General features: G+C 40.2%; 1 protein-coding gene across 2 annotated transcripts; it reads left to right on the top strand.

Moving 5' to 3' along the window:
* The first annotated feature begins 9,559 nt into the window (after positions 1 to 9,559).
* On the top strand, positions 9,560 to 18,746 carry LOC120505014 (probable G-protein coupled receptor 141). Of its 2 annotated transcripts, XM_039715110.1 has the most exons (3): positions 9,560 to 9,604; positions 13,032 to 13,658; positions 16,395 to 18,746. In XM_039715110.1, exon 3 carries the CDS (start codon positions 16,422 to 16,424, stop codon positions 17,283 to 17,285), a length of 864 nt encoding a protein of 287 aa, XP_039571044.1. In that variant the 5' UTR covers positions 9,560 to 9,604; positions 13,032 to 13,658; positions 16,395 to 16,421; the 3' UTR covers positions 17,286 to 18,746. The 2 variants fall into 2 exon arrangements, with proteins under 2 accessions (XP_039571044.1, XP_039571043.1); XM_039715109.1 differs by lacking the exons at positions 9,560 to 9,604; positions 13,032 to 13,658 and adding an exon at positions 14,934 to 15,050.
* The last annotated feature ends 2,422 nt before the right edge of the window (positions 18,747 to 21,168 follow it).

Below are 21,168 nucleotides of genomic sequence, written 5' to 3'. Positions count from 1 at the left end.
GTACTAGATGACAGAGGACAGTACCAGGATAGGAAACAATCATGAACACAAACACACTATTAAAGAAGGACATAGAGGGAATAGAATCTGAAGAATAGGACTGGGAACATAGGACTGGGAATGAGGAGAAGAGAGCAGAATATCAGTACACTTCTGCCACACAGCAACAAGGTAAGGTGACGGTGTGTCTGGCCTCCATCTCAGGTTATTTATTTAATCCTTAAAGTTGCTAAAAAGTGACACTCACTGACGGGAGCAAGCTTGCCCTCAGCCACTCCTTGTTCCCACTCCTGCATTGCTCTTTCCATATGGCTGGAATTTGCCTCCTGAATGTCATTCAGCTGCATCAGTTCCCTCTCTAGCTCACCAGGGAATCATGGAAATCAAAAAATCAAGTCAAGGCAAGGACAAGTTCAGCTGCATCAGTTCCCTCTCTAGCTCACCAGGGAATCATGGAAAATCAAGTCAAGGCAAGGACAAATACAGCAAAGACTGCATTTTGCAACAATCCTGCCTTGAGGGTTTTATCAGACTGTAATCCTGCTTTGTCTAATTCCACTTAGCTTACAGATCTTTTCTTCCCAGGCAGTTTTCCACAGTCTGTGGAAATGTCACCTGACATTTCCATTTCCATGTATTGCCAATAACCAGGGTGCCTTGATTGAGGAAGAAGGTACCTCCGTAGCTGCAGGCCAAGAAAGGGGGTTTGGGGGCTTCAGGCACTTTATGCTTTCTCCAGGGATAGAAAGAGATGGGCATGAAAAACCCTGAAGGCAGCAGAGGCAGCAGTTTCTGAACAAAAGCCTCAACAGAATTGCAGAATTGGACATTTCTGACCCATAAAGTCACTCATTTCTGCTGTTTTCAGAGAAATAGGACTTGGCATGCATTTTCCCTGTAAGTAAACCCTATGGCTAGGACTTGACTGGAAACAAGGGCCAGTTTCAAAAGTCAAGGGGTCATTAATAAAACAGCTTGACTTCCCAGACAAAAATTTCAGAAAATCTAACTAAACTTCCTGAGACTCAGTGAAGTAATTTTCCTCACTTGCTAACAGCTGCTTAATAAATCAAAATTTTTGCTGAATAGAGAAATACCTATAAAGATAATATACACCGTCACCTTACCTAGAGGTAACTATAAGTAATATATAATCCTCTTTTCTCTGGTGAGGCAGCAGACATGCAGCTGGCTGCTTTCACCCTCAACCAGTAACTTCCCTCTTTCCTAGCAATGCTTCCAGTTTGGGGAGTGCCAGGATTCTTTTGCTCATCAGCTCTTCCAGTTGTGCCCTCAAGGAATTGTGCATCACTCACCTGCGGCTGGGGCTTAGAATCACAAAATCAAAGACTGGGTAAGGTAGGAAAGGCCCACAGTGGGTCACCTGATTCATCCTCCCTGCTCAAGCAGAGTCATCCTAGAGGACATAACACAGGATTGCATCCAGATCGTTCTGGATATCTCCAGTAATACACACTCCACAACCTCTCTGGGTAATCTGTTCCAGTACATGGTCACAGCAAGTGAAGAAGTTCCTCTTCATATTCAGGTGGAATTTCCTGTGCATTTATTTCTGCCCATTGCCTCGTGTCCTAGTTCATGGCACCACTGAGAAGAGCCTGGCTCCATCCTGTTGGCACCTTCCCTTCAGATAAGAAACTGATGAGGGTTCCTTTCAGACATCGCTTCTCAGGCTGAACAAGCCCACCTCTCTCAGCCTGGCCTCACAAGGGAGAGACTCCAGCAGAACTGCAGAGGTGCTCATCTTCGTAGCCCTTCACCCAACCTGCTCCAGAACTCCTTGTCGCCCTTGTACCAAAGAACCCAGAACTGGACATGGCACTCCAGGTGTGGCCTAAGCAGGACTGAGTAGAGGGGCAGGATCACCTCCCCACTGACCTGCTGGCAAAGCTCTTCCTAATGCCAGGATACCACTGTCTATCTGTCTTGGCCACAAGGGCACTGCAGCCTCATGGACACCCAGGTCCTCCAGGACCTTTTCTGCAGAGCTGCTTTCCATCAGGTTGACTCCCAGCCTGTGCTGGTGCAGGAGGTTATTTCCCCCCAGGTGCAGGACCCTGCATTTTCCTTGGCTGAACTTCAGACCAGTAGGCTCACATGACTAAGGTCTTTCTAATGGAAATGGTGCCAGTGCCACAGCTGGGAAGGGTAATGCACAGCCAGCTGGGGGCTCAGTTACCTCAGTTACCAATTCCAGAGGAAACTCCAGCCATAGCAGGGTCATAGTCAGGAAGGGACATATGTCCAATACCAACAATAGAGGCAAGAAAGACTTTGGCAGAGAAATTTGATAGCACCCTCAAATGCTTCATCTGAACCTGTAGGAAGACCCTGATTTGTGCTCAACAGGAAACACACACTAAAGGAAGGACTCATGGAAAAGAGCTCATAGGCCCTGCTCTGCTTTAGAGTTCTGCAGCATGGAGAAACACAACAGCCAGCCCATGGCTGAGGGGGAGGCATACCCTAATGGAGTGGTGGCACCACAATCTCTAACCACAGCATGTACGAATTGCACATTGGACTTTGTCTTCCCAGTACTTTTCCTCAGTGGAGCAAGAGCTCACAGAGACTTCACTAATAAAATAACTACAAAAATGTGAGAGAAAATAAGAAAGGGGAGGCTGTGCCTGTGTTAATGGGAAACATGATGGACAACCTTCAGTCATACCCTTGGAGAGGAGAGTCTCATGTGTCTGGAGGGTGCCCAGGGAGAAACACAAATGGATGCAAATTCCACATACATGGAGACAGATCACAGTCCCTGTCCTCTGCTACAGAATGAGCAGCTGGAGGAGAATCCTCTCAAGACATGAAATGTGTCTGTACAGTAGAAATAGCATCACAAAGTTTCACAGAGGGAAAAGCAGTATATAAGTTAAATTCAGCTTGCAAGAATAAAACTGTCTTTACAGTGAACTGGCCATCGGAAGTTTAAACCTGAACAGTTTAAACCTAAATCCTAAATCTGAACCTGTATATAATATCATGAATCTCTGAAAGTGGCTACTAAAAAAAGAATAAAAAGCTTGGCAATTTGCAGTTCTTTGATGAAATGACAGTTTCAGCTACATAATATGACTTGGTTTAGGTATTTCAGAAAATAATGGTCATTTTATTACACCCCTGGACCACATTGCTTGCTTGGTCATCACCTGAAATACCTAATGGTTTTCAGCACTTCACAAAATGTCACCTTTTATCACTACTGTTCTAGTGGGGAAGGTCAGGTCAAATATCAATCCAAGGAACAAAAAATTTAAAACACTGTACATTTTACAAAGTTGTCCTCAGAAGAGCCTTTATTTTAGAAAATGTAATATATAGTGTGCTCTGTAATATACTGTGGGATTTTAAATAGTCTGGGAAATAAAATGAAAAGAGCTCTTTCTGTTATCTTTTAAACTAACAAGTTCAAAAAGCCAGAGGTTAGGTATTTTCCATAATGCATGCCTACTATTTTCTGTCATTTTGCAAAATAACTGGAAGTCATTCTGAGAAATGAATGAAAATTTTATTCATTTTGCAAAATGTGTGGCTTCATAATATGTCTGTAATGTATGTCAGAAATTGGTGCAAGAGCAGTTGTACATAAACAGAGGGAGTTGAATCAGATTTCTCTCTAATTGCTCAGTAATCATTCCTGAAGTTGCCCCAGGATTTTAAATTAAATTTTTCAGAACAACTGTACAAAAAGAATAAGAAATGCTCCATGTACTTAATCACAAGGAGAGAGTATTGTGCAACTATTGCTGGAATAAATACAAGAAATACAGAATCCCAAGTCAAAGTTGAACTATGAATACTATCTGCTTAGAAAGTAAGTATGGAGAACACACTCTGGTTTTTTAAGTCTAAATGTATATGTCAATGCTTTCCCCATTTACATACACAGAATTATTTCTAATAAACTGCTTACTATGTGCCTCGATTCAGACATGAAATTCTAATGTGAACACACTGAGAAGTTGATTAAGAGCAGGCAAACAGAACGGGAGTCTCCTTCATGTGAGCATTGAGGATATGCATAATATAATCATAAAGGGACATATGGCCATGGTGGCCAGGACTGTGCCATGAAACATTTGTTCATCTAAATATGCAAACATCACCAGAGATGCTGTTGAGCACTTCAAATCTTTCTGTGTAGTGTGCTAAGAAAAGAGAAGGCACTACTTTGAATGGTTTCCTGACTGGTCTGTTTTGAACAAGGAGAACTTAGCATGAGGTAAATTGACTGTCAATATGCAGTCTATGCGTCTGGGCAGCTTGAAGTGATAATGATGTAAGAGGAGTGCATCACCAAATTTTGTGGTTTCCATCCACTTAGGACCAAAAAAAAGCAGCTGAGGTGGTTCTACAGCTTCTTGACATCTCTCTCATTTTTGATGACTCTTTCATATTTCAGGATCATGATGGAACAAAATTAGTTACTCAGGTAATGCAAGAAATAAAGTATTTGTGGTCTCAGCTCAGCTTTGAGCATGGAAAACCAGGATACTATAGAAGGAAAGAACTAGCAGACCTTCCAAACAGCATAGTAAGGAAATGCTTAAAAAGTATCAGGCAGATGATACTTCATAGGACCAGTCAGTGGGAATATGCTTTGTGAAGTTTGCTAAGAATTCAGCTTATCACTTGGGAAAAAAATTCAAGCTTACAATTTGAGCTTATATTACTTTTAATAAATTTATATGGGCAAACTTATGTATCAAGTTTTTTTTTTCAAAAATTAACTTTAAAACTTTTAAGAGAGAAATTGATTTCACTGATTTACCAGTCTGCATGTGTGCAGGAAAGGATGAGGAAATGAAGCTATTGGGGCTTTTCGTGGAAACTGGAACAAGCTCAGCCTACCAACAATGCTTACTGTCCCATGCCAATATAAAATCATGATATTGTTTATGTCACCCTACCATAATGAAGGAGTTAGAAACTGATATACTTGGGGTTTGTATTGACTTTATTGTAAAAGTCTTTTATAGCATGAATTTAATTTCATTAGGGAGCAGAGTTAATTAGTGGAGCTGTTTCTCATTACTAATGTAACCCATATATATGCAGAGTCTCATTAGCTCTGCTGTTATCTCCTCTGTATGCTCTGTTATATAAATAAAGAGGCAATTTACTGTAGCACTGCTCTGATATTCGAGAATATGCTCCTTTCAGGGTTGAATGGATGCTGCACACTTTTGTGCACTTTACTTTGTCTCAACAATAATCAGCCTGGAAACTCAGTCGCAAATAACAAAATGAAAAATAACCACACTTGAAAATGGAGTTCTCACTCTGTCTGCCACTGAGAGGAGGCTGTAAATCTGAGCTGATACCTGTTTCACTGAGCAGTATTAATGTTCAGTCGACTAAGCAGCTTGAAAGGCTGAGCCTTCTCTGGTTCTTTTGAATGAAAGCAAAAAAATTTTGCTTTGTAATGCAGCAGTGGGTGTGGACAATAAATAAGGATGGCAAACCACCAAACTTAACACTCCAATGAATGTGAAGCACAGGAAGCTGCAAAATTAGAAGAATAAATAAAACACATGACAAGGCAGTTAATTCACAGAGAAATAAGAAAATCCAGGCTGTGACAAAATAGAATCTGCAAAAAGGTCTCAGCTGTTTCTTGATTAAATACGCCAAACTGGTCACTTGTGAGCATATTTAAGTACACAGGGGACCAAAAAAGAGTGGTAGCAGACACATATGAAGAAATACAGCGTGTGAAATGTATCACCATAACAACACCTTTTACAAAAATGTGTAGGAGTGTGAAACCACTGCAGTACTCGTGAAGTAAAAATGACAAAAGTAATAATTATGTTGGACCAAGGTGGTTTCACATCGTTTAATGTCAAGGGGTATTTTGCTAGAACAGAAAATTCCTGAGATGATACAATAATAGCAAGGACAAAATCTTGTTCTGGAGGTCAGGATGTGCGTAGGAGCAAATGATAACTTAAATTTGTGTTACAAAATGTTCCACGTTAGTAATTGCTGCCAGTTAGTAACTACATTTAGCAACCAAATTTAGTAACTTGAACCTTCACAAACTTGTGAACACTAAGTAAAGGTGAGGAAGGAAGATTCACCTCTGTAGTGTTGAAATGAATTTAGATCACAGCCAAAATTGGATAGTAAGCAATTTTGCAAAATCATCCAATCCTATCCTCTGCTCAAAGCATGGCTAAACTCAAAAGTTAGATGAGGCTGCCCAGAACTGAGTCCAGTTGTATTTCAAAAATCTAAGGATGGAGGATCCAAACACTTTCTCTGGTGTTGGAGCTCTAGGCCTCCTGACTGTAGGCTGTAGGCTCCACCACTCTCAAATGAATACCACAGAATCCCAGATTCAATAGAATGTGCTGAATTGGAAGGGACCCTCAAGGATCACCGAGTCCAGCTCCTGTCCCTACACTGGACACCCAAAGAATCACACCATGTGCCTGAGAGCTGTACAAATGCTTCTTGAACTCTGTCAGGCTGGTGCTGTGACCACTTCCCTGGGGATCATGTTCCAGTGCCCAACCACGCTCTGGGGGAAGAACCTTTTCTAATATGCAACTAATTCTCCTCTACCACAGCTGCAGTTCAAGAAGACCCTGAAATGGAAAGAACACTCAGGGTACAAAGTCCAACTCCTGTTCCTGCACAGGACAACCCCAAGGATCGCACCACGTCCTTGAGAGCATTGTCCAAATGTCTCCTGAGCTCTGGCAAGCTCAGGAACAGCCATTTCCTAGGAAGTCAGTTCCAGTGCTCGACCACCCTGTGGGTGAAGAACCTTTTCCTAATGTCCAACTTGAACTTCCTCTGACAGCTTGAAGCCATTCCCTTGAGCCCTGTCGCTGGTCACTAGAGAGAAGAGACTGGTGCTGCCCTCCTGCTTCCCCTAAGTGTTCCTAATCCAAACTTTATTTGTGGTACCCAAAGCTCTTATTAAAAAAGAATAAAGTGATCTGACAAACAACACACAATGGGTTCCATATTCTTACCTTCTTCTTCTTTTCAAAGCATATTTTACCAACAACCACACAGCTTGCTGCCCCAAGGCACAATTAACTAAATTACAGCAGGGGGAGGCTGACCACTATTCCCCCAGCCTGCTGAGGTCCCTATGAACAGCAGCCTCAGCTGCCAGCACATTACTGCTTCCTCCCACTCCATGCTATCCACAAAGCTCTCTCTCCTGTTACACAGCCAGATCCAGCACTGAGGAGCTTTGCCACTGACTGGCTGCCAGCTTCTCCTGGCAGCTCTTCTCTGGAAGTCTTTCAGTGCCATGTTTGACCCTCACACCCTTGCTCACCTGATATGCCCCATCTTCCAGTGACCAAACACTTTTTAACATACCCCACTCTGTTCCTGTCTTCTTCTGCCAAATGAGAGTTTTGATACCAGAGACAGATGCTTTTAGGAAAATATTATGTAAGTATTGTCCTTATTACTGGTTCATTCAGAGGAAGGTTTAACCCAGAAAGGTTTTTTCCTGGATTAATCCATATTTGAGACAAGCTTTTCAACTTACTTTTCAAATTTTTTTTCCAAACAAAAGTTTTCATTTTGAAATTACTAATATTTTATTACATATCCAGATTATTTAGACAGTTTTTTTCACAACTGTATTTTTCTTTTCCTGTACTGGCTCTGGCTGGGACAGAGCAATTTTTCTCCAGAGCTGCCCATATGGTGCTGTGTTTTAGATTAGTGGCAAAAACAGTGTTGATAACACACCAGTGGTGTAGCCCTTGCTGAGCCAAGGTTTCATGGCACCAACACCTTCTCTCTTTTGTGAATCTGCTCCTCTAGCCCATGGGCTGAGGGGGGGAAGGAGGTGGGGAGAGCACAGCTGATCTGAACTGTCCAAAGGAATCTTCATACCACACAACAACACACTCAGCAGAAAACTGGGAAGGGGAAGTTTTGCCAAAGTAGCTGCTGCTCAGAGACAGATCGGGCATCATTTTCTGGTGGTGAGTGATGACTGCTCTTGCATGGCTTAATTCATATTTCCCTTTATCCCTCTCCACTTATTAAGCTGCCTTTATCTTGACTCAAAAGTTTTCTTCTCTCTTTTGCCCTTCCAGTTCACATCTCCACCCCTCTGGGGAAATGAGGGAGGGCTTAGCTTAGCTACTAGCCAGAATTTAGAACACATTTTTAAAGGAGTTAAAAGACTGTAAAATTCCTTAAACTTGTGGTTTAAGAGCTTTAGTTTTGAAAATAAAATTGGATTCTAATACAATCTCATTTTTATTCAAATTGTTAAATTTGAACTTGCAAAGCAAAAAAAAATTCCTAAGGCTCAAACAGGAAAGGTCTGTTATTTGTTCATTTTTTAATCAGGAGGATTTTGAAATATCAGGAGGATCTAAAAAACAACATTTGAATTCATTAATTTTATCCTCTCATAGGTAGCAACTGGTTTCTGCTGGCTAACAATGTTTTGACAGTCTTGCCTTAAAGCATGCTTAGTGAAAAAAAAAAAGTAAGAAGGAAATTAATTGGTCTTTTCAGTGTCCTCCTTTGAACTGAGAACATAATCCCTGGATTTATTTTTGACAGTTTATGTCTTCTCATATAAAGGAACCAAATTTTGAATTTTTCAATTAATTAAGCCTTCAGGTTTATAGCTAAATATAATGTGCTTAAAGATGCTTATTTCTACTACAATTATTTCTTCTATTATGTACATTGAAAATACACAATTGAAGCACATAGGTCTATGAAATTTGAAACGTGTAGGTAAACTTCCTCCCTGATTTTCATCTACATTTTAGATCAAATTATTATTAATCATACTTAAGGCAATCTTTTCTCTCTCTCAGTCTTGACTTAAATAACTAGCTAAATAAATAAATAAATAAATAAATGGATTTTCCCATCCTTCATTTCTACGAATTACTGGTGGTTGAATAAAAAGCAATTAAATTAATCACTTCATTTTAAACATTCCCCTCCATCCTATTCTTTTGTTCTAGAATCTATTTTTGTTATGATGGAAAGATAAGTTCAACAGGACTCTGATGCACAGTTCAGTTGGAACCTATCACATATTCCATTTTCACAGAGTTAGGGTAAAATATGTTAATTAGCAGCATGGCCCATCTATGCTTTAGAGTAGAAATATTCTTACAATTACAATAATTGCTCAAATCCTTGAACTGAGGAAACAAAGAAATAGTGAAAACATTGAATGGATCTATGTAGACAGTTTGATGGCACTTAGGATTATGATCAATTTATCATGAGAGCACTTTTGTTGGTTATACATATTCTCTTTGCCATGTGCTGAGAGTATGGGCTATAAACAGACTTACACACAGCATTCATTGCATTTCATTCCTCTAAACAGTGTGCATAATGGAAGCATAGAGATTTCCCAACTAGCAAAAAAGGCAGCCAGAAATGGCATTGTTCTGCTGGAACCATGGATGATGGACTTGCCAGCACAGAGGTTCATTCCTGGCTGCCACTGGCATCATTGAAGGAGTGAACAGAACCTTTCCCAAGGCAGGGATTGGAAGGAAGCCAACAGAACCTTTCCCAAGGCAGGGATTGGGAGGAAATACACTTTAAATATATGGTGAGCATCTCTTTTTACATCCCTTAAGATTATTCCTGTCTGCACAATGCTTGAAGCCACTTCTGTCGCTGAGTGCTGCAGACCTGCTCTTTTTCTGCTGTGTTTTCCTCTGCAAATGGCAGTCAACCTATGGCCAAGGCTCTCTGAAGTTGAGAGCATCCATTTTTGTAAACACAGGGCTCTGTCCAGCGCCAAATGGCCTCAGCTTCAGAGTTTCCTCTGTTTCTGGGACTAACCCTGTCTTTTCTTCAAGGGGCTTGAAGGAAAAATTTCTGTGGGGGCATCTACTAGCCAAAATGTTCAAATTTCAAACTCACTTTTGCTTCTTTAGGCATTTTGGATATCTCACAGGAAATTAAATCAGAAAAGTCTGATAGCTTGCAGGATGGTTTTTATATTCAGTTCTCTTTTTAGTGATAGGAACTAAAGAACCTTCTCCTTTCACAACCAGTCCATTTTGTACCCCTGAGAACAGAATGAAACATCATTATTTTTTGAAGGTGCTCTAGGTGTTCTCTTTTGTACTCATATTTAATATATTTAATTTCCTTTGTATCTTAGAATTTGTGCTATTGATATTCATTCCCACTCCCTACCACCCAACACTCTCAAGAATAAATGCTAATTATTTTTCTTCTGATTTGCTCACAGGTTTCATTCCTATGGAGCTGATATTGGATACTTCAAATTCTCAATAGCTCAAAATCCTCCTTTTTTTTCTTATTTTATGATTAACTGACTTTTATAGATGTGCATTTTGATGAAATTGGGATGACAGGCCTCTAGATACCAGACTCATCTGGATTATAAACTAATTTACTGACAAATTCAATCATTTTTAGTATTTAGAGTCCTCATCCCTGTCCTCTAGTGCTCTCTCTGCAACTCTATTCAGAACATAAGCACTTTCTTTTCTTTCAGAAATATGGGAACCTCCCTTCTGTAAAACCAAGATTCATTTTTGTGAAATGTGGCTACAAACACGCAGTTTTAAGATCCTGGAGAGTTAGGATCAATGCAAATTTGTGAAAACAACCCAAGCATAAAACCTGATCATAGAATCATAGAATCCCTTGGTGTGGAAGGGACCTCAAATATCACCAAGTTCCAGCACCCCTGACATGAGCAGGAGCACCTTCCACTAGACTACTTTACTCAAAGGCTCTTCTGTCAAAGTCCTGAACACTTCCAGGAATGGGGCATCCACAGCTTCTCTGTGTAACCTGCTCAGTGCCTCACCACCCTCACAGTAAAGAATTTCTTCCTCCTATCTAATCTAAATCTCTCCTCTTTCACTTCAAAGCCATTACCACTATCCTACCCCTACCTGTCCTTGTGAAAAGTCCCTCTCCATCTTTCCTGTAGGTCCCCTTTATGTACTGGAAAGTTCTCCAAGGTCTCCCCAGAGCATCCTCTTCTCTGGGATGAACAACCCCGACTTTCTCAGCCTGTTTTTATAGGAGAGGTTCTCCACCTCTCTGATTATTTTGTGGCCTCCTCTGGACTTGCTCCAGCATCTTCACATCCTTCTTATTAACTGCATGAGTTAATTGGCTTACATGCTTCCTTTCTAATTGCTTTTTAGTTTAATAAAGATTAAGCCTTGCCCAGCTCTGTGTCAAGCAAGAATTAGTTTCAGGGATCTAATTCCTGAAGAGGCTTGTTGACTCTGTGTATAAGTATCAGGAAAGAATTCAGACTCTGTGGCTGTGGTGTTATTTATCAAGCAGAACATGAGAAACCACGTATAGCAGCATTATGTGGAGCTATCCCTTGAGACACAGACTTCTGAGAAAGGCTGTGAGACTGAAGCAAAGGGAAGTTTGAAAAAGACAGGGAGTAGCAGCATGGTCAAGCAGAAAGGAAAGCATTTGGGATAAGGAAAAATTTATGCTTTTGGTGCCAGATCCTTGACTTACCTCTGGTTTTCGGCAGCTGTTCCCAAGTAAAATGGCTTTATAGCCAGTAATATCAAAGTAAACTAAAGCAACAACAACTTTAATTGTCACTACAGGTGTTGGAGGGCAATTAGACCAAATAGTGGGACAAAACTATTCAATAACTCTTCTAACTTACCTCTAAACTGTTATGTACCAGGATAGGAGAATAATGACAAGTTCCTGAGTTCATAATAATAAATCTCTTCTCTTTGCACCAAACCAAATAAATATCAGCTTTGTTTTAAAAGGTACGTCATAGCCTGCCTGCGATATACTCTGCCAAATTCCTCCACAGAAATCCATTATTTATTACTTCTATTTATACAAAACATAATGTCTACTTTTGAGGCATACTAAATATATATGACTAAGGCAACTATATATTATGATTTCTAATAAACAGAGAGTCCAGACAGCCTCTTCCATGCTGGCAATGCCTGAGAAATCTCTCAGTAAACCTGCAATCAAGTAATTAGAAGAGTAGTCCAAGAATCTGAAAAGTTCTGCTAAACTTGTTGACCATTTACTGGCTGAAGGTAGTAAATTATTCATGATGCATGGGCGGGTGGGACTGGAAAATTAAAGGGATTATAATGTATGTTCCCTAACTATGGAGTATGATTTTCTTACTATCTAGTACCTATGACTCACGTCTGACAAGGTGGGAGTGAGACAGCAAGAGCTATTTCACCTGCAATCCCAGAAAAAGCAGTATGATAAAGCATAACACACACCGGTGTTCCCTATTTTACCATTGTTTATGTCCTATGTGTAGCCCAGTTCTTGTAAGCAGCTAGCTATAGAGGATTAATATTAATAAATAATTTGAATTATCAGCAGCTTTCACCCTAACTTAGAAGTAGGTACAACTGAAAATCTATCCAACCACAAAGGACAGGACAGAAAACATCTCTTGAAACCGAATGTGAAGCCTTGGTTGTTATTATACTGACCAGAAAAGATAATATTTTTTTAAAAACTGATGAGATAGCAGAGGAAATCATGCAGACATGAAATGGAGAAGTTAGAGCTCTACTGTGGACCCAGTCCCTGCTAAGAGGAAGTCTGCTGCACACATGCATGGGCACCAGCAGTGACACTTCCACAGAGATTCGTCCCATCTCCAAACACACAACAGGCCTTGTTTCTTTTCTCTCAACTGCTGCTTCTTCTTCCTTTTCTTCTGTTTCATTTTTCCAGTTCGGTAGTTGAAATCTCCACTCTTCTTCTTTGCCTTCTGTTTACCCCAGTGCTGAACCAGATACGCCCAGTCCCTTCCTTCCTTAAAATCTATGTGTAATTCTAGTCTTGACCTGAATCTCTGCTGTGTATAAACACATTCCTCTTTCAATCTTTATTCTCACCACTGGTCAAGGCATGCTGTGTACTGACTAAATTTTCTCTTGTACTCAAATAAAGGCTAACCTAAACCTAGATTACAGGGCTGAGTTGCCTGATTTTTAAATTATTTTTTATTTATTTAACAGAAGAACATGAAGATACAAGGTTACACATTGAACGGCATTAGCATACAAGTTTCAAGGAATGTTTCAAGGAAAAAGAGATTGAGAGATATGAAAACATCAGTGGAGAAGTCCAGTTTCTGACCTTCAGCAGTTTTGGTGCCAGCCAACAGCACTGTCCCCAGGGTGACAAGAGAATTATCTGTGCAACATCTTTGCTGGGTTTTGGCCTGATTTTACATCGAAAGAGCTTAGACTGGACTCAAGAAGGTAACAGAGTGCACCAAGCTCCTGATCTCAGAGTCTGATTCAGCTCTGGCTGGAGTACTGGCTGTCACAAAACAGCTACTTGAGGAATGCAATTTCTTCACGTCTCTTCTGATTTCACATGGTGGTTCAAGGTTTATGGATTCCTTCAAGCTCTGTGGACAAGGCAGCAGCCATTTCTCTGCTTCACCCAGAGGATGTGGCTGTGGTTTCATGATCTTTCTAACACATGGAAACCACCAGTGTCTGACATCCAGGCTGTTCACTACTTTGCTGCACATTGCTGCAGACCCAGCTATCATTTTGCCATCCAACCACCATCACTACAGTGTCAGGCAGCAGCCTGTCCTTATGTGGGATTAGGTGATACTGGAACCACAGCTGGTGAGTACCATTACCCAGGTAGCTGCTCTCCATCAGTGCTCTGATGGAACAATCACACGTTTCTTTTACTCCAAGCCCACAAATATATGCACTGTCCAAAATGGGCATCCCTGCTGTTCTGAATCCTGGTCTGAATGAAATGGTAACTGCTCTCTCAAAGCTTTCAGGATTTATCCTGAGAATGTCTCACAGACTGCTGTTCCCACATCCTTGCTCACCCTCAGAGACTTTCCTGTTTCTGTTCTCAACTTTTTATTTTTTAAGTTTTTGTATTTATTTAGTTCTGGTAGCACTCTTTCACATCTTGATCTTCCTAACACTGTTCTTAGCAGGAGACATGCCTCTCAAAGGGAACCATCCTCTCATCCAGAGCAGAAGGTGGCTGACTGATGGCAGGGGCAATGCTAGTTCAACCCTACTGCAATATTGTTTTTATGCTATTGTTTGCTCACAAAACCTTATGTGTTGCCTATCATGTTTGAGTAGGGATGACTCCAATTGAAGTCTAGAACTTTAGTAGAAAAATAAACAGGACTAACATTTTTTTGTTTAATTTTTGGTCAAGAATATGCTTTTTAATGTCTCTACAAGAGATATGACTCAAATTCTTCCTCTTTTTAGTGAGCTGCCATGTACTAATGATATGTTTTGGGATCTGCATTCATGCCTTTGGTTCAAGAATAATTTTCAAAGCCCACTGGCTTCTCTATGTCTTTTTTTTTTTTTACAGCAGGAACTCTTAAGTTGCTTTTCATATATGCCTACAGCTTGTTTTATATATCATATTTAAACAGTGAGAAATCACCTCTGAATTCTTGACAGTCTAGTAACATGTTAGAGTGAAATCCCCTGTTGACTCTGCTAAACACTTTGTTATTCTAGAACATTTAGCTTAATTATTAAACACAAAGCAAGTTAAGGGGGAAAGTGGATATTTCTTTCCTTGATCAGTTTGCTCAGGTGCACATTTCTTTCCTTAACCATTGGCACTTCTCACTTGTTTAGCAGCAAAACCTGGTACCTTGTGGAGTTGTATGGCTCAGGGAATCACTGTCTGCCTGAGCTTTAAGACAAACCAAATTGTGGTCAGGGGAAGTCCTGACTTGATATGTTCTACATGTCCCAGCACAATGATAGTCTCTGGCAGCTCAGCAACTTTTCTGTGGTTCTCCCTGCATGATGAAAAGAGCGTTAGACATCACACATATGAGATTGTTATCACAGAGGAGCAAAAGGAAGGCTTGTTCCTTCCTGTGTGTGGGCTGAGAAAACTCAGTCCTTGGTCAAACGGGTCAAAGGCTGTCTTTTTCACTTTGCTAGTGTATGCCATATGCTACAGCTGCATGAAATGACACATTTCAGGGTGGAGTCACAAAAAGAAGAGATTATAAGGTAAAATTCAAATATTTTATTGCTATAAATAGCAAAAAAAATTGCAAGCTATTTCAAAGTGATATAAAGTGCTGTAATTAAACTGTAATTATGCTGTCTAGAATAACTAAATCTTGTACATTTTCAAAGCCAATTTGAAATATTCACAATATACATTGGAAAATGGATTGGTTTGTAAAACTTTTGGTGTAGCAAAGTTTCTGGGAAATTTCTTGTGCTTGTCTTGGGAATATTAGGCAGGTAAACAATTTTAAACATTTAAACACTTTAGGGTCATGAATTTTAAAAGCAGGTGAACAGAAAGGTTTATATCGATCTTGGCTTTTTAAAGATGTTTTGCCTGATGCTTCATAAATAAGTTTCTCTGAAAATGTTTTGCAGTGGTAGTCTATCACTTTACAGATGAGTGCAAAGAATTAAGAACTGCCGATTAAAACAAGCTTACTGATTTCAAACTTCAAAGGAATTAGACAGAGAAAGTGCTGCTTTTTTTAAGAGATAATTTTTTAGCTCTTACTTTGTTCTTTCAAAACTCTATACAAGGTAAGGATACATTTCATTAGCAAAGTATCTATCTACCCCGTGAGCTATGCTTGTCTATTTGTACACAAATCTGTATACAAGTCCGCATTTTGAGTTAAGTCTAAATAAGAATGCAGCTGTATGTGGCTATGTTCAACAACTGCCAAAAGAATTATATCTTTTAGCAGACTATTCCCAAATTAATTTTCCGCTTTTCATCACTTTTTATAGTAGAGTAACTCAGGTAAAATTCTGTAGCAAAAAATACCTGCAGATGAAGCAAGAAGAAATTGAATTTTCATCTGCAAACCTTTATTTTCAATTTCCTCCGTGTATCTAGAAACAAACCATTGCTACCTATGTGTATTTTGTATCCATCCAACAAAATGCTAAAAAGATGGATAAGGTGTCATCACAGAGTATCCACATGTGATAGGTATGACATCTTCATGTTTCAGTATTTTTCCACCATCAATTTAAGCTTGATAATATGAGTGCAGATAAAACTTGCACAATTTACAAACAGTGTCTTCGTTATAACAAATGGCTGAATCTAGAGGCAAGTAATTTTTTAAAAAATCCTGGAAAGCAGTTTAGTAAATCAAAATCTCATTCATAATTATGCAAAAGGTAGTATTAACCTTGAGGCACAGGTTACTGCTGTAATATGCAGGATCACAACAGTTATAAGACTGTAAACTTCATGGGATAACATAATTTCAGATGCAATTCAGTAGTTTCTCTTTAGGAACCTGTGATATTCCAGTTAACAATAAACGAAATAACAAAGAAAAATGTTTTACTCCTATTTTTCCTTTTCAGCAACCTTCAAAAGAGGAACTTACGAGAATGCTTAACAGCTGCATAACCCAACAGAACCATTCCTCCAATGGCACAGTGCTGGACTCCTCAGAGAAACTCCACGCTGTTCTGATAGTCCTGTACATCATTAACCTGGCTGGCGGCACCATTGGGGTCATCATGATGTCCCAGCAGTTGTTTCAAAGGAGATCCCAATCTGTGATGACCATCATGATCATCAGCCTCCTGGTGCTGCACAGCTTCATGCTCCTCAGCATCCCCTTCCGCCTCAGCTACTACATTTTGGGGGAGTGGAAATTCGGGAGGTTCGCCTGCAGGCTGGCGGGCGCCATCATCTACCTGCACATGTACGCCACCTTCGCCTTTTACGTGGCCATCATCGTAGCGCGCCTCCTCCGCCTGGAGTTTCGCAAGTGCTACACCGCGGCCTGGGTGGGGGCTGTCTGGCTGCTGGGAGCACTGGTGGTCACGCCTGTTCTCCTCTCCTACTACGGCACCTCGAAGACTTACCGCTCCTGCGAGTGCTTCCAGTTCCACAGGGAGCTGCAGGAGGCTCACATGGTGATCATGAACTACTGCCTGGCTGGGATTTTGGTGGCAGCATGTGCTGTGCTCACCGGAATCCAGCTGACTGTGATCTATAGAGTAGCCATGAAATACTGGCCTGACATTAACTCTCACGTGGAATTCAGGGCTCAGGCAAAGAGTTTCTTCTTCATCTTGGTAACATTAGTCTGCTTTATGCCTCATCATGTGTTCAGAGTATACTACATCCAAAACTACGACCTTGATAAAGACCATAAACTACTACTATACAACGAGGTTTTTTTAGCTTTAGCAACAATGTGCTGCCTGGATATGTTGTGCTTCATAGCAGGAATAGCCCACTGAACTGTGAGCTACAAGGAAGTCCAGCTGCAGTGTGTCAATACTGGCTTTTGAGAAAAACAAAATTGTGTTGGGATTTTCCTGAGCTAGGAAGACTGGTGAGTTTATGCCATGCCTGTATAGGTCTACAGCATTGTTTGGCTTTTGCAGGCCAGTAAGATTCCTCTTTCACAAACTACTCTTTTTTACCTTCTCTCTAGAAGGCAGACACACTTGAGTCTTACTCTAGTCTTGACCTAAGAGTCATGCCCTGAAGCTTCATTAAGATTTTCCTTAGCTGTCTTTCTCTAGCAATTACAGCACAAGTATCCATTCCTTTGCAATTTTTTTCTCAAAGTGTCTCAGTAACCACAATCCATTATGGCCAGTAAGTTCTCTTCTCTGAAGGTCTAACTTCTTCTGGCATTGTGATACTGAATGGAAGAGCTGTAAAATATAAATTCCTTTACAGGATATTTGTACTAGTGATTTTAGATAGCAAGGACATAAACTCTACTCAGATGAGAAGTATTCACAGAATCACAAAATGGGTCAGATTGGAAGAGACCAATGGGTCATCTGGTCCGACCTCCCTTTGTATAATTTATACAAAGTATATATTAAATTAAATTATGTGAAAACTCATTATTATCATAACTTTGTCTTTACTTGTGTCATTTCAAATCCACAAGGAGCTCTGAATTGTGATAATTATATATTTAGAGTAAATGAGGGCAGAACAGGATTCAAAACTTCTGCCTTTTGTCATTCTCCCATCAGGACTGGATCTGTTACCTCTTAGGTCCATTATAGCCAAAAAAAGTTGCTGTTCTTTCATAACTGGATCTGGAATTCAGTGGAGGGGAAAGATCAGACCCTCTCCAGGATGGGGAAAGACTTTATTAGCCTTCAAAACCCTTTGATGTCTGGTCACTTTCAGTTGTCTGTTGATTTTGTTATCAGATGCCATATTTTTTCCATTTACACACATAAAAAAACAGAACCAGAACAAACTTACTGAGCAGTGCTTAATCAGTTCTGCATATGCTTGTGTATGTGTATACAAACTTGTTCTGAAGTATATCTTTTCTCCATTAGATAGATAATATTCTGTGGTAATCACATCTGTTTTGGAATCTCTGTTCTATCTTCATGATTTAAAAGTTCTTTTTAATGATTCATTCTTCCTGTTCTGCTCAGTGCAGAAGGTCTCTAACCCCTCTGTTGAAGGCCCCACAGTCGTCTGCTGCATCCCAGCAGCTTGAGGCCAGATTTCTCCCACCCCACACTCCTAGGAGTCACTCGAGGATACACTTCCTTCTTCACAGCCCTATAAGTACCCATAATTTTTAGTCTGGAAATCCTTGCTACAGAAACTGCTATGATCCTGGACTGAAACAGATAAAAGCTTGATCTGGGAGGATAATAAGGTACACTTACAAAGTAATGCTACTAATACCTCAGATTGATGGCATTTCTTTGAATAAAAAAAATTATGCCTACTCTGTCAATCCTGAATAAATGTTTTTGCCTTGACATTTACATAAAAAAAACTTTGTTGAAAAACCTATGGTTTCATGTTCCTTTCTGCCTCTTTTAAAAAGTGTAAGGTGTCCAGCGTCCAGCAGCAAGTCCCAAAATCTGAAAATACTGGTCTGATGGCTTCTTCTGGAGTCACCGTGCCTTCTTCTAGAGTTATCCTATTCAAAAATAATTTGATTAGTCCATGATTTTCAAAGGTAGACCTAGAGATTAGTATCACAGAGATGAAGTAGAAAGGGAGAGATTTTAAAGTTGGATCTACCAAAGCCTTTAGAAAAATTGGCAAAGTTGCAGGTGGTGCAACAAGTACACTGTTTTTCCCTTACTGTACTCCTGGGGCTAAATAAAAAAATTGTTCTTTGAAGTAATATCCTGTGTTGCTGCCTATTCTCACTGACCAATGTTTCCAAGGTGACCTGCCTGGGAAAGGTCAGAGTCATCTGACCTTGCTTGTGAGTCTGCTGGTGATCTATCTGTCCAGCAAAATGTTGTGCAAGTATGGGGGAGAAAAAAGGAAAATACATGCATGTCCTCAGCCATTCAATCAATCATGTCTTGATGTCCTTGGCTGTGTATTGTCTGACATTTTTTACCTTGCTGAAATAATCCTGACCCACTGACTTGACTTCCTGGTGTGATGCTGAAGCTGTGTTGCCCATCACAGCTGTCTGGCAGCCACTGGCTGCTGGCTGGAATTGGACCTTCTCTTCTTGCTCTGCCTGGGTGCCATGGGGCTGCGTGCACCAGCACCAGCTCTGGTGGGATGGAGTGAACTTGCACAGCACCAAGATTTCTCTCTTTCCCACTCTGCCCCAGTGGGTAGGCTATGGGCAGAAAAGACAGTGGGAGAGCAGATGTGTAGATCTCACTGTGGTCCTCCTAATTCAGAGGATAATGGATTAAGCATTGATCTCAGTGTTGTAACATCAAAGACTCACATTAAAGCAATAGAGATAAGGTCTATTCAATACCTAGACCCCTGCTGAGATCTTTAAATGCACTTTAAAAACTGGTTAGATTAAAAAATGATCACTCTTCGGAAGAATGGTCTGAGAAGTAAATTCTGAAAGGACAATAATATTGAGCTCAGATTGTAGGGTACTATTCCTCACTATGAATTATATAATGACATCCCCTTGAAAACAGTTAAAAATGTTGATTTGAATGCTGTTTGCAAGACCCAAGTAGTTCTGGAGATAATTATAGACATTAATAATTGCTTTCACATCAAAGGATCATGTAAAATTGTAAGCCATTTAGTCACCCCATTAATTTTTAATGATATCCAATGAAGACTGGGAAAATCCTCAGACATTCTGGAGCAAAGAATATCAAAACCCTAAGCATATCTTCTGTTTTTGTTCTCTGCATGAAGTTCTGCATAAACAGAGCAGGCAAGCAGACCAAAACCAAAATCCCATTTGTATCCCTGACTTCCTAAGTTAGTTTGATGGAAAGCTATGGGTGGTTCTTACCACACAAATGAGTGTGCTCACTGCTGTCACAGCTACACCGCTGCCACAGGTGGCCTGCTTCCATCTAACTGGAGCATATCCTTCCCAACAGTGCAGAGGGTGATGCACAAGAGACACCTCTGGTTTTAATTCATGTGTTCCTTTTGATTCATCTGTTCCTTGTGCCTACTCACAGAGAAAGGTCATATCGATGGCGTTGTCAGATTGACAAACCCCTATCTACAAAGAAGCAGAACGAACAGGTGCATTAGAAGGAAACAAAGGCACACTCCCCCTCCATTCTTTTTCTTCTGCACTCAAGCAATGACACTCTTAAGACTAACAGATACTGTCATAACTATCTGTCCTTTTTTTTTTCTATGTCAACTCAAAACATAAAAACACACTACAGTCCTTGACTTTTATCACATATATTCAATTTTGGAGCTTTGAGTGCCACCATGAGCCACAGAGCAGCTATCTGGCATACAGAGCAGAACTACATGTGGGTTAAAATTATGAAAGAAATTGAAAATTGCTTTATCCATAAGCACATGGGCAAAAACATTGCAGATAAGCTACAGGAGGGCAGCACTTGTTGCAATGATTGTTGTACAGAGAATTAATACCAGACAAAAGTAAACCTTGAGAAATCATGAAAAAATTAATTTTAAAAAAATCAAAGCTACAAAAGACCATGAAAAAAACCCTACAATTTCTTCATACCCTCTTTACTACACTGTTTTCAGCTGTCAATGAGGAGCCATATATTAAATCCATGATAAGTCAAGACCATGTATTGCCACACAAAGTGGGTGACAGAAATTGTACAGAAACATCTTGTTCATCAGCCAACAATTTTCTGATTAGACTGACAACCAGAGAACAAAAGCCATTGCTCAGGAAGAGGA

The sequence above is a fragment of the Passer montanus genome, unplaced genomic scaffold (assembly GCF_014805655.1).
Source record: "Passer montanus isolate IOZ18808 unplaced genomic scaffold, ASM1480565v1 scaffold32, whole genome shotgun sequence".
NCBI classification, from domain to species: Eukaryota; Metazoa; Chordata; class Aves; order Passeriformes; family Passeridae; genus Passer; species Passer montanus.
This window is presented reverse-complemented; position numbering and strand designations above follow the sequence as displayed.

Excerpts from the sequence above, each read along its gene's own strand:
- LOC120505014 (XM_039715110.1), top strand. The coding sequence starts at position 16,422 with ATGCTTAACAGCTGCATAACCCAACAGAACCATTCCTCCAATGGCACA.